The 14,236-nt window shown below is 32.5% G+C and overlaps 1 protein-coding gene across 6 annotated transcripts in view; it reads left to right on the top strand.

Annotated features, from left to right (window-relative positions):
* Window positions 1-13,830, top strand: part of ANO5 (anoctamin 5) — an 89,090-nt gene extending 75,260 nt beyond the window's left edge. For all 6 annotated transcript variants that reach the window (XM_079101825.1, XM_079101824.1, XM_079101823.1 and 3 more), the window contains 5 exons: window positions 2,090-2,220; window positions 4,198-4,403; window positions 5,956-6,134; window positions 7,634-7,742; window positions 11,227-13,830. In XM_079101825.1, coding sequence (XP_078957951.1) covers window positions 2,090-2,220; window positions 4,198-4,403; window positions 5,956-6,134; window positions 7,634-7,742; window positions 11,227-11,448 — 847 coding nt within the window. In that variant the 3' untranslated portion in view covers window positions 11,449-13,830. The remainder of the gene's footprint in view (window positions 1-2,089; window positions 2,221-4,197; window positions 4,404-5,955; window positions 6,135-7,633; window positions 7,743-11,226) is intronic.
* Window positions 13,831-14,236: the final 406 nt, after the last annotated feature.

Raw genomic sequence — 14,236 nt, 5'->3', positions numbered from 1 at the left:
CACTTGGATCCTATCCCCAAAACACCTCACTATGTACACATAAATATTCCAAAATCCAGAAACACTTCTGGTCCCACGCTTTTCAGATAAGGGATACTCAATAGCTGTAGTAGAATTTATCAGTCCTTTCTAGGTTAAACATTTTTAACATCTTGTTTAAAAGATTCTTCCCTATGCCAAGATTAAAAAAACTACTGTATTATACTTACTTCTAAATTTTAAAATATATTTTAATATTATTATATTTTACTGTCAAGTTCTTAATATGTAGAAACAGTTTTTACCTTTGATATGAGGTGAAAATCCAATTTTTATGTATATGTATATATATAGTATATATAAATTACATATGTGTATATATAAATTGTCATATTACTACTTACTGAGAGTCCTGTTCCCTTTACTCCATAATCTACAATACCATTTTTTTTAAATACAAAGTACAAAACTATTTCTAGGTCACCATTCTATTCCAGAATTTGTTTATCCCTGCACTAATACTATAGTCTTTTAATTAACCTATGCTTATAATTGGTCTTGATATCTAAAGGGGCAAATTTTACCAAATTTTTCATCTGTAGAACTGTATTGACTATCCCTTGGTCTTTTATCTTTCTCTATAAAGCTTGAAGAAATATATTGTTAATTTTACATGAAAATGTTTTGGGTTTTTACTGAAATTCCATTTCAGTTATTTCAATATAAATAATCGATATTTTTACAATACCAATCTATTTGTGGAGAGATTTATTTATTTATTTATTTATTTATTCGTTTATTTATTTATTTATTTATTTTAGTACTGGGAGATTGAACCAGGGGTGCTCTACCTCTGAGCTACATCCCCAGACCTGTTTTGTATTTTATTTATAGACAGTCTCACTGAGTTGCTTAGTACCTCACTTTTGCTAAGGCTGGCTTTGAACTCAGGATCCTCCTGCCTCAGCCTCCTGGGTCTCTGGGGATTACAGGCATGCACCACTGCTGCCAGCTCATGGAGATTTGTTTTGGACTTTAATGAATTTAACTGCAGATTTTAACCTTGTGCATACAGGTTTTATAAATCTTTTGTCAAATCCATTTCTAAGTACTTTTAATTTTAGTTGCTATTTGTAAATGATATCTTCTTAAAAGTTATATTGTCCCTTTGTGTTGGGGGTATATAGGAATGAAACATATTGATAAATGCCATTACCTCTTTGAATAGTTTTTGTCTAACTTCATCTGGGTTTTCTATGCTGACAGTCATATCATTGTTAATCACAGCTTTCTCTTTCACTTGTCGCATGTCTTATTGTACTGGCTCAGCTTCTACACTAGAATCTTAAATATGATCATGCACACTCTCACTTTGTTCTTGATTCTAAAGGGAACAGTTCTCATTTTTCCACTATTAAGAATGAAGTTTGCCTGAGGTTTTTGTTAGACACTTTTGATCAGATTAAGATAATTTCTTGTTATACCTTCTCTTCCATTCTTAGTAGGTTTTAAAAGCTGTTTGAAATGTACCAAATGATTGTATATTTTTATACTTCAGTCTGTCATTATGGTCTATTTCATAGATATGTTACTTTAAAAGAAAAATATTTATTATTCACTTTATCATCCAACTTTATCACAGTACATTTTTATAATGTACAGAATTTATTTGGTTAAAGTTTATAGTATTATTACATCTATTTCTATGTGTTAGATATGCCTTTGCATTTCCCTTCATAAACACTCTGTATTTCTCATTTCCTTGAATGTCCTTCTGAGAATTGCAATAATATAAAATTTAGTAAATTTTTCTAGTGGTAATCTACTTCTTCACATACTCTTCAGTGAACCTGTATCTGAGCAAATATATTTCCATGATCAGTCTCAGAATGGTCTTGTTTTCTTAATCACTCTAATAAGGAAATCTTGATCTCTACATTTGTGGTGAAAAGAACAATAGATTTTGACTTGGAATTTAGTCATAAAACTTCTTGTTCTGTAACCTTAAGTTATTTATCCTTTCTGCCATTTTCCAGATTAAACACACTATCTCTCTGATCTCTTCCTTTTTCGCTTTCTTTCATGTGTTTACTTCTGTCATTTCCAACAGCTTGGTTTTTAATTGGTGGAGACGCCGGAAAGCTCGGACCAACTCTGAGAAATTGTACAGTCGCTGGGAACAGGATCATGATCTTGAAACTTTTGGACAACTTGGGTTGTTCTATGAGTACTTAGAAACAGGTAATTTCTAGCCCGCATTCTGAAAGAGTCGGCTTGAATAAAATGAGTGGTTTTTCAGCTCTTATTATTTTTCTTTCTGTTTTGCTGCATGTGCAAATTTGATGGAGGGTGAAAAGATGAATGGATGGAGATGGAAAAGTTAATCCACCATTTTCCTTCTCACCAAACAGAATGCAGATTAAAGTTTAGTTTCAAAACAAAAATCTTAGAAATATTTTTCCTTTTGATTGAATGTTAATATTGTTGAAACTAGTTAAGTCAGAATCACATTTTAACCTTTTTTGAAATTACTTCAATGGCTATTTTTACTTATTTGTCTCAGTGATAAGTTCAGAGAGAAAATAAGTTGAAAAACATTTCCAAAATTTGACATGCATTTAGTGTGTATATCCTTGATGTCAGACTGAGAAGAATGCTAAGTGCAGTGATGCAGGGTAGACACAAGCTGAACATAATAAATGCATAATATATTCAAGGGTTGAATAGAGATGAAACTTTGAGAGACGATTTTAGGAAAGTTAATGCTGAAGACTGTTCTATAATCTGCTTTGAGTATTCCACCCAAGTGATTATATCTCCTTTTCTAGTGGAATTATAAATGACATTTTTTTTCATTTATTTCCAAGGCCCATAAAATCATGGAGTAATGCATGAGATACTCTTTATTGAGACCCTTTGAGAATTGATTTATTCTGGAAACTTTCATACATTATCTCTAATCTTAAAATTATGTAGACTAGTCATTATTTGACATTTTTTGAGGATACTGAAACTTTCTTAATTAGGCTAATTAATTTTCTCTGAATCAAATATTAATTTTCTCTGAATCAAATATTCTAGGCAGATATCTGAGATTCGATCCTAGAAATTTTGTGCTGCTTCAACCACATACTTCCTCTTAATTTTCTATTAAGTCAGTAAAGAAAGCAGGAGAGGAGAGAGTATGTATCCACTTAATAATAAGCCTGATTTGTTATTATGAAAAAAGGTGACATCCAGAAACATTCAGGGTTAATTTAAAAATAGAAAATTGGTGAAAGATTCTTTCTTCTTAATGGAAAGTCATTTTTTTATCTCTCATTATATTTTATTCACTCATGTGAAGAAAAGCGCAGTCTGTCAACTGCATGGTTTCAAACCTTGTTAGAATAAAAAGAGCAAAAATGAGAAGAGAAGCCCACTTGCACAGATATAGTCCTCCATTAAGTCTTAATGAGGGGAGAGAGTAAAACTCAGAAAGATAACTAAGGTAGTACATAGATCAGGAATTTAGCAAATACCTTATTCCAGAAATTTTGCAATTTCTTTGCCTGCATATAAGGGATATGTTTATGTGTGTGTATGTTAAAAGCATCCAGATGTCATTGATCTCAAAATGTATGTGGATTAACAACACAGAAAGAAAACTCAATTTACCCCAACACAATGTAAATGCCAATACAAATGTGAAGACTAGCATAAACCTAAACTTAACATAAAAGACAAAGAATGCCAGTTGAGGTGGCACATGCCTATGATCTCAGCAACTGGGTAGCCTGAGGTAGGAGAATTGCAAGTTTGAGACCAGCTTCAGCTACTTAGTGAGGCCCTAAGTAACTTAGTGGGACACTTTCTCAAAATTAAAAATTTAATAAAAAGTAAATTAAAAGATCTAGGGATGTGATGTAGTGGCAAAGCACCCCTGGGTTCAATCCCTAGTACCAAAATAAAAGAAAGAAAGACAAAGAATAGATTCTTTCTTCAGACAAGCAGATCTCTAAAGAAAGCAAGAAAAGATCTGTGCATCTGAGTTCTTTCCAATTCTAGAAGGAAGTAACTCATTCTGCCTCCTATGTGAAGGATGCAGTGGGCAGATGGAAAGAGGTCTGGATTGTTTTACTGGTGTATGTCCCTTCAAATGAAAGAAGTGGCAGGGATTTGACAGAATGTTCCTCTTTCCTTCTAATGAGTTAATCTTTCTTTTTTAAATCTCTACAGTTATCCAGTTTGGATTTGTCACACTATTTGTGGCTTCTTTTCCTTTGGCTCCTCTTCTTGCCCTTCTGAATAACATCATAGAGATTCGAGTGGATGCCTGGAAACTTACTACTCAGTATAGGAGACCTGTAGCTGCCAAAGCTCATAGCATAGGTGTTTGGCAAGATATTCTTTATGGGATGGCCGTTGTTTCTGTTGCAACTAATGTAAGTGGACCTACTTTGGTGGTGTGACTGTATCCTATTTTGTTTTTATAGGAATGGGGTCATGTGAATGATGCTTTATTTACATGGATTTCATCATGGCAGTAGGCCAAAAAGATAAAATATCCTAAAGTTTCATGCACTAAGCCATAAAGGAAAAAATTATGTCATTCAAGCACCTAAAAATACAAGAAAAATTGTACCCTCATTAAAATTTCATGACATTCCAAGATACAGTTTCATAGCATGTGACAAATTTAGAAAATAAATAATGATATGGAGAGCACACATTTGCTTATGGTTATAGAGCATTTATGAAAAATTAATAGGAAGACTAAATTCTCAAAAGCACAAATTTTACAGTGCATAGTTAGCCATAATATACTTTAAAACTGAAGGTGATACTAACATTATCAAAGAAGAAAATCTAACCACTTAATATTTATACTTCTAAGTAAGCTTTGTATAATAGGAAATAGAGCTGAAATTATAGACAGAGCATAATTAATAGAAGAACATATGGGAATGAACTAAAACCACACAGAGAAAACTTTCATACCTGTACATGTTTTTATTTTTTTTTAAATAAAACTGGAAAACATGAGCTGAGTATGTGTCTTAAGATACTAATTTATGAAACAAATCAGTAGAAGATATGTAAAAAAAAGTACATAAAAATATAATCACAAATAACCAAATTAGAAAACAAACAAAAGTAACATAATTGCTAAGTAAACCAAGAGTTGTTTTGTTGGAATGACAAATCAAAACACAAAATTCTGAAAAAAATTATAAGAGACTGCTATGTAGCCATTTATTTTAAAAAAGAAAATCTATTTGAAACTAGGACTTTCTTAGAAAATAAAAATATGTCAAATTTATTCAATAAGTGGTAGAAAACCTAAACGGATTAGTAGCCAAAAAAGTAATAACCATGGCTTTAAAAAAAAAAAAAATCTACTGCTAATAATGAAGATGCAGAGCCAGATGAATTTAAATTGACTCGTGTATTCTAAAGGAAACATGCTGTCTGTGTAATTCAAGCACTTAGGAAAGAATGGAAGGCTAACGTTCACATGAAATCGAATGCTGAGATTAATCATACTGAGCAATTAATTAAATATGGTTAACCAGCACATGGTCTGTTTTTCCATCTCCTCCTCATCTGTCACAGGTATCATACACATGTGCACACTCCTAGTTTACGGAGTTGGTCTAGTCACAAGAATTTGGATTACAGACAGTAGTGAAAGGAAGCAATCAGAAAAGTGAGAAAGAGCAAGGCATGGTTGGAAGGGCATGGTTGGAGACAGATACATTTAGGTCCAGCTATTTCAGCCACTTTGTAGTTGTAAAATCTTGGACTACTAATCCCTCACTATAAAAGAGCTGTTTCGTGTTTCAAAACAAAGACTAGCATATAAGTAGTATGATTTATAATAATGTTTTAATTATTTTGCATCCATATGTCTCATGGGGACTGAGAGATATATAGATAGTACATTTTTAAAATGAGATTAACAGCTCACTATCTTCCTCTTGCTTTTTCGTTCAGGCTTTTATTGTTGCATTTACATCAGACATCATCCCCCGTTTGGTGTACTACTACGCCTACTCAACCAATACCACACATCCTTTCAAAGGATATGTCAATAACAGTCTGTCGGTATTCCTGATAGCTGATTTTCCAAACCACACTGCACCTTCAGAAAAACGAGACTTCACCACTTGCAGGTTTCTTTTTGTCTAATTTTAATTTTGCCCTTTAACTGTGTTTCTTACTTTATCCCTTTCCTTCTCATCTTATAATGTAAAGGATTTACTGGAGTCAACAAAAACCCTTGATAAATAATGTGTGTTAATTCTAGAATTTTCACATTGTATGATTCCAATTTGGAAAAGTAGACTGTGCAAAAACTAACAATATATTATGGGTAAATATGTTGATATCAGATAGTTTCTCATTTTGGTTAAGGATAGAACTGTTAAAAGAAATAATCAGAAAAGTAAGAAAGAGCATGCTTGGTGGGAGACATATGCATGTAGGTTCAAGTCCCATCTCAGCCACTTTACAATTATAAAATCTTGGAATACTAATCCCCACTATCATCTTTTTCATGTTTTAGTCCAAAGATTGGTATTTTTTTTCAAAAATATTGCTTACCAACAAATACCCCTTGGTCTCAATGTGTAATATCTGTCTGTCACACAGCATGATCCTATTTATATGTGTATTTCACTTACTTGAATTTAGCTATGAGTATTCAGAAAAAAGGTAGAATGAGAAAGAATTAATATTATAATAAACCGAGAGTCATCCCATTTAAGGATTTTCTGTATGGGGAGTGTGAAATGGGATATGTGAACTTTTTTTTCCACATTCATTAAATCAAGTACTATGAGGATCTTTATATTATTTGAATTTAAAGATAATATATAGGTAGGTAGATACCCATATATACCAAGATTCCTTAACCTTAACTTAAGCCTTAAACCAGTTCCTCTTTTGGGATTCCAACAAAGAATGAGAAAAATGTTGCAAGGCAAATAGACCAAAACATTATAGTATTCCATATTTAGATATCAAGGAATCATAGCATAATGTTTAAGAACATGGCACTGAATTTTTGTTTTCATCACTTTCTACCATCAGTAGAAATGCATCAGTATGTAGTGATTTGTAGAAGAGAATGAGTTCTCACAAAGTTGAACATCTAGAAAAGTCTAGAAATTAATAAGAAACAAGGATCAATGCTATGTCAGTACACATTAAGAGAAAACAGTTTCAAGAAAACAGAAATGGTCAACAATATCAAATCCTGTTCTTCAGAGGTCAAATAAGATGAAGATTAAAATATTCTTTAAATTTAATGACAATACAAGCAGTTTTGGTGGAGAGAGAGAGGGATGGAAGTAAGTACTGGTGAAAAGGAAGAGAGAAAAATGGAAATGTCAGAGTTTGGTAATGGAAGTTTATCTTGAAGGACAGAAGTGATGTTTCAATTGTATGTTTTCTTTAGAGACTTATGCATATAAGTAGCATATGGCCATAGTTTTAAATAAATAAGAAAATGTTTTGTATTATCAAAAAATAGAATATTTGTTTTATCTTCCTGTGGCCTGACTTTTGTGGTCAATGAACAGGGTCTCTTAAGAGAAATAATAAGAACTTATGCCAAGTCTTTTTAGTTGAAGCTTTAGCTAATTTTTCGTATTTATTTCTACTTTTTCAGGTACAGAGATTATAGACATCCTCCTGAAGATGATGAGCATAAATACCTTCATAATATGCAATTCTGGCATGTCCTTGCTGCTAAGATGACCTTCATTATAGTTATGGAAGTAAGCTATTCTTAACTTTCCTTCCAGTTACTCTTTCTTCTCATTTTAGGTAGATATTTTTAAAGGTACTTGCTCATCAGAAAGTTAGAATCATCTCTTTTTTATAATATTTCAAAATGAATTCTAATGTTACATGTAACTAAAAGGAATCAATTAAAAGGAAGTTAGCTTTTTCTCAATGAGTTATTGCGAAGGAAGTATTTGTCATAAGAGGCAGTTTAGGAATGTTTTCAGTGCAGATGAAGTTGCCTGCTCTTTACTTACTCTTGTCAAAGAGACCATGGTGACAGAAAAGGTAATGAAAAATGTTGCCGTATTTCCCTGAGATGAGAAAAGGAAAGTGACCATTGATTTTATAGAACACCTTTTATGTCCTGGTGCTAGAAGCAATTTTAAGTCACAGCAGTCTTGTAAATTGAACTTTTTCACCTTTGATAAAAAATTGATGCTCCCCCCAAAAAATAGGTAATTGACTTAAGGTTAATCAACTAAACGTTATTGGTAGGTTTCCATGCCACTTATCTCTCACTCTGTTCATTATATTATGAATCCCCTCTTGTGGAATATCTAGCATATTTATAGAGACAAGACATGCATGAAAGAATAACCAATACAGAGGGAGTATTTGACTATGTTACAAATCCTACACTTGGTTGCTATAAATCCTTAGGAAGACCATTGAGAGAGAGAAAACAAAGGATGGCACCTTTCCACTCTATATGAAAACCACAACATTGACAATTATAACCCATAGACATGCAATTTCATTCAGGTTCTTTTGAATTTCGTTTTTATTTTCATCAAGGTTACACATGGAAGTTAAAAAATGAAATAGTTCTACATGGCTGTAAAAGAGCATCTCACACATTTCTCCTCATCCTCATCTTAATCGCCAAAGGAAAATATTTCAACTTTTAAAACCATTTTTCTGATATCTTATCTCTAGCAAAATAACATACCTATGCAGTCACTTTTTGTGCTTTAGTTTTAGATATTAATTGTTGACTTCCTACTATGGCAGATCTCACACACATACCCACAAGGTGCACTTGCATGTACACAGAGCAACTTCACCTTGGGCTGGGGATACAGCTCAGTTTGTAGAGTGCTTATCTGTAAAGCACAAGGTCCTGGGTTTAATCCCCAGCACTGTGAAAAAAAGAAAAAGAAAAAGAAGTTTCATCTTACTCCTACCTTTCAATATAATTATGGCATAATATTTTGTTTATATGGATCATAGTTTCTTATTCTGAAGTCAAAATTCTCAAAAAAACAGCATTTTGATAACTTACTAGGCATTTATATTTGATCTTTATTCATTTCCTTTATGGGGACTATTTATTTTGCTACAGATATACATGTGTTTGCTACAGAGTGACATGTCAGACCCGAGTGATAAATGGCTTACACACTTAATTATATATTTTTAAATATTTAATCCCTCTCAACTCTGAAATACTGTTCATCAGAGTATTGAGTAAGAAATTATAAATGAGTGTCAAGAGGCAAGTTTTATAAATTGTGACTTTATAAATATTAGTCACATCTGCTTCTTGGATTATATTCTGAATACATTTATTTTACTATAATTTTGTTTTCCCTCTTTCACACTTTTTCCCTCCCAGCTTAGTTCATTAATTTATCATTCTTTCACTTCTCTTTTCTATCAGAAGCTTAGATCACCTTTCTATCCAGTAAATTGTACCTGGAATTCTTTTTTGTTTGATAGTTTAATATGTTGAAACACATCTTCCAGTAATTTTCTGAGGAAAAGTTTTGGATGGTCAATTTTTGAGATCTTGAATATTCCAGAAGGGCTTTTTGTTTGCACATTATTACTTGTTACAGAATTCAAGATTGAAAGTTATTTCCTTAAGAATTGTTCCATCACCTTTAGGTATTCTTGAAATGTTTTAAGAGTTTTCTTCATCTTCTTTCAGCTTCCCATGTTGTGAAATTGAGTGCCATTCTGATTTCCTGGGCTTTGTTTAGGGTCTCCTTTAAAGATCAATAAGCTTTAGAAATTCTCTTAATAACCCCTTTCATGATTTTTGACAACACAGTTCCTTGCTATTTGACAATAGTCGTTGTGAATACTCACAGAGCCCCTTAGGTCTGAAAATATACTTACCTCTCAAGTTGAGAACATTTACTTGTATCGTTTTTTTTTTAAATCAGTGTTTCCTTTTCTTTGTTGTACCTCTCAGTTTCTAACTTTTTGTTCAGGTAATATGCTTCATATTTTGAAATTCTAATAACCATTTATTTTCTCTTCTATAATATGATAGATTGATACTCTTTTTTATTCTAGTATTTTTTGCTCCCTACATTACCTCTTTTTTGCTTTTAGTTCCTGTTTGTATATTTTTCTGTTTCTTTTACATTAGAGACTCTTTCATAGTTGGTAGTTTTGCTCATACTTATAAATGAGGCAATGAAAAGGTGATTCTAAGCTTTATATTACTATAGTTAAATTTCACTTGAGAGGTTTCACGGTAGACTGACAAGGAGGTAAACCACAAATTTCATTGGAAAACCACAAAATTTTGTAAATGTAGTTCTACTTTCATCAGTGGGTTATTTTACCCAGGGAAAAAAAAGTCCTCCAACCTCTGGTTCATTGAAAATTTTATGGCTGCCTGTGTTCTGAGAGCTGAGCAAGGCAAGTGAATTTGGGGATCTCATAGTATGTTATGCTGAATTTTACTTCTTATAAACTTTTGTTTTCAGTATGTGCCACTCCCCATTCTTGGTTATATCTTGTGTCTCTAAGTTCATAGCTGACTTCTGTTAAAGTAAACCTTTCACCTGGTACATGGGTGGAGTATGAAGAGGGAGAGAGGACCTGAGTGTTCTGTTGCACCTTAATTTTTTTTTTTTTTTTTTTTTTTTTTTTGTACCACGGATTAAACCCAGTGGTGCTTCATCAATGAGCCACATCTTCGGCCCTTTTTTATATTTTATTTAGAAACAGGTCCTCATTGAATTGATTTAGGACCTCAATAAGTTGCTGAGACTGTTTTTGAACTGACGATCCTTCTGCCTCAGCCTCCAGACCTGCTGGGATTACAGGCATGAGCCACTGTTAATTAATACTCTTGTTTTCAAGTCCAACCTATATAATACTTTCTTTCATGAACTTTTCTGAAGATCTAAAATAAAATTGCTTGTGTCTTTTTGGTTTCTACTCTCAACCACCATATCACTAATTGCAGGTTTAAATGTTTGCTTTATTCTTGTCACTAATTCTTTCACAAGCATTTTACTAGGTCTTCAGGAAGGGACAGAAATAAAATGTATATTCAGTAATTATATTCAATTGAAATTTCTGTAATTATTTATTTAAATTATATATTTGTTAAATGCCAGTGTATGGATGACAATAGTGTGACAGGGTTGAATGAGTGAAATGATCTGTAAGGATTTTCTGCCAAATGGTTAACAATTCTAACAGTGTTTCTGGTTTCCTTCATATTTCCTCTAGCACATTGTGTTCTTGGTTAAATTTTTGTTGGCCTGGATGATCCCTGATGTTCCAAAAGATGTTGAGGAGAGAATCAAACGAGAAAAGTTAATGACTGTCAAGATTCTCCATGACTTCGAGCTCAAGAAATTGAAAGAGAACTTGGGAATTAATTCAGAAGTATTTTCCAAGCAGGTCTTGATGGAAGAAAGCAAAGCACAGCTGGCTAAATCAACAATCTAATCAGCACAATGTAAAAACAGCTGGTTGCCTGTCTTACTTCACTTTTTTTCTCTGGGTTTAGGGCCATAGGCCAAAAGCCATGTGTCAATTTTATTCCTTTTTTTTTTTTTTTTTTTTTTAACTCACTTTTATATACTCTCATAGAAGCCAACTTTGTGTTATTGGCTGAGTACCACTTATTCACATAATCCACTGGGCCCTCCCCAGATACTGTTTTCTGGGATCCTATAAATGATTGTTGAAAGCACATGTGGAATCAGCTTATGGGAAATCATGGAGTGTTGCAGTTCAGAATGAAACACTGGACTGGGGCTGTCCCTTCTCTTTGCTGTGCATCTGCACATTTTTATGGTCCTCTTTTGGGTTGCTTATATCTCCTCCCCATCAAGAAAAATGTTACAAAAAGAAATGGAGCAAAGAGGCCTCCTGAGTCACATAAATCCTGCCATTTTAAAATCTGCAAATGAAACACCAAAATCAGATGACATAATAAACCTCACATATTAAAGAATTTTGGTTATATATCATAGCAGGTGTTTATTCCTGAAATTGTCCAATACAAATTAAACTCCGACAAACTCCCAGGTAGTTCTTCCAGGCAAATGCAGAATTCATTTTCTTCTAAAGACCGAATGTTTCAACAAGAGACTAACAAGTTTCTTAATGATAACACTTTGGTAACTATAATTTCTAGATTATCTTATCTGGGAAACCACATTACAAAGTTGTTAGGTCTTCAAATGAATGAAAGGTATTGAAGAAAACTACATGTGTTTTCTTAGCAGTTAAAGAATGCAAGGCAATGCATATTGATTTATTCATTTCAGTCTAGAAAACTGTTAAAAGTTTTTAAAATTACTTTTTTTCTGGAATGCCTCTTTTGCATCATGAAGTCTTTTTGAGCACAAGCTATTTATATAAGCTAGGTAAAGTTATTTATGAAATGTAATCTATTTGCTTAAAGGAATTTTTACTCTTAATAAGTTTACAGTCTTTTCATATTGATGTATCATCATAAACAATGCTCAGTGCCTTGTTACTATCCTTTGACACATGAGAGATCATACTGTTGGCTGTTGATTTGACATGATGTAATGTATCAAATGTAGAGAAATAACAAAAAGTTTAACACCAAGGAAAAGTCAACCAAGTAAGAACGAGGTGAACTTGATAGTTAAATGAACAATATTTCTTAAATTATTCCTCTCAAATTTAGGCCTGTGTAGTGCAAAACAATTTTAGTTCTCATTCCGTTTAACAAAATATTGTGTGAGTTTGTTACCACTAGAAACAGAGAGATGCAGTCCACTTATATACCATATGAATCTCTAGTTTCAAATTATAATTCAGTTCCAAAGGAACAGTGTTTATCACACACCAAGAAACTTTACCACAAGATTTTTTAAAGTAATATTTATTAATCTAATATTAACAAATTTTATAGCATTGCCAATATTAAATATATGACAGATGGACAAAATTAACTACTGATTAATATTAAGCATTTAGACCTGGGGATTATGGAATTTATAAAACTATAAGACAGTTACCCCAGTATTGGGAGAACTAATTTGTCATCCACTGGGTATATTTCATGAACATGTTTGGGTAATTTGAAATGCACTCATAATTTAAAGATGATTTTATATGTAGAGGAGATATATTTCTTGCTCGAGAAAATCAGTCAGGGTTACCATGAAATAAGCCCCAGACACAATATTATTATTACCTTGACAAATCAAACTACATTATTACAATGTACATTGCTTCCTTCCTGGGTGCTGATGAAAATAAGGAAGAGCATAGATTTTAGTTATATACACTTTGATTTTTATTGCTTAAAGTATTTAGAAGAGCTAGTTAGTAAGATAAAGATAAATTTAACTCACAAAATTATCTGTCCACTACAGCTTTAAAACAAACTAACCCAAGTGTTGGGTTAAGAGTATATATGGAGAAACCAGCAAAAGAAGAAATTGTTTTAAGATAATTAATCCTTATGATTGATGGATATTTTCCTTTTAAAATATATTGATAAATGCTTTGTATTCACCTTGTGATTTACTGAGAAGTTTCTTCTTGTTTTACAGATTTTAAAATGAACTATTGGTATCACTTTTCCTGATAGTTTGCTAACCAAAATCAGAAGCCAAATGTATTCAAATATATTTGTTTCATTTAACCAAATCCACTGGTTTTTATTGAAGGGCTGAATTAAGAGCACCTGAACACCAAATATAACTTCATATTTATCAGCATGGGAGTTATTTTTGTCCCTTAATCAAACTGATACTCATTTTTTTTCTTTTCAGAAATGTTCCAGGGAACATTTGGGATCTTATGTGAAATAAAATGTTTAAGTGTTGAAGACAAAAAAAAAAACATAACTTTTCAAATGTTCTCTCTCATTCTTGCTTTCATCAATTTTTGTTTGCGTACAAGAAGCAGAATCCTTTAAAACGTTTATTTTAGATGAATCCATCTAAAAGGAAGGGTCCTAATTAAATGCTCTCTTAATTTTGCTGCATCTCATGAATCCTCAGGGCTTTAATAGTCTTCTTTTGTCCAAACTATTAAGCAAGTTCTCAAAGAGAGGATGTAGAAAAAGAAGCAGAGGAAAGGAGGAAGAAGAAAGAGTTCTTTCCTTTGGATTCTGCTTGTGTTCCTTTGGGAGAGAGAGGTGCTATGCAGATGCATAGCCACTGTGGGTGGGAAGAGGCACCTCTCTCTCAGGCTGTCTCGTAAGGGTTAGGAGAAAAACGAGAAATTTCAAGGAGACAACTATTAT

Source organism: Sciurus vulgaris (genome assembly GCF_902686455.1).
Source record: "Sciurus vulgaris genome assembly, chromosome: 11".
Taxonomy (NCBI): domain Eukaryota; kingdom Metazoa; phylum Chordata; class Mammalia; order Rodentia; family Sciuridae; genus Sciurus; species Sciurus vulgaris.
This window is presented reverse-complemented; position numbering and strand designations above follow the sequence as displayed.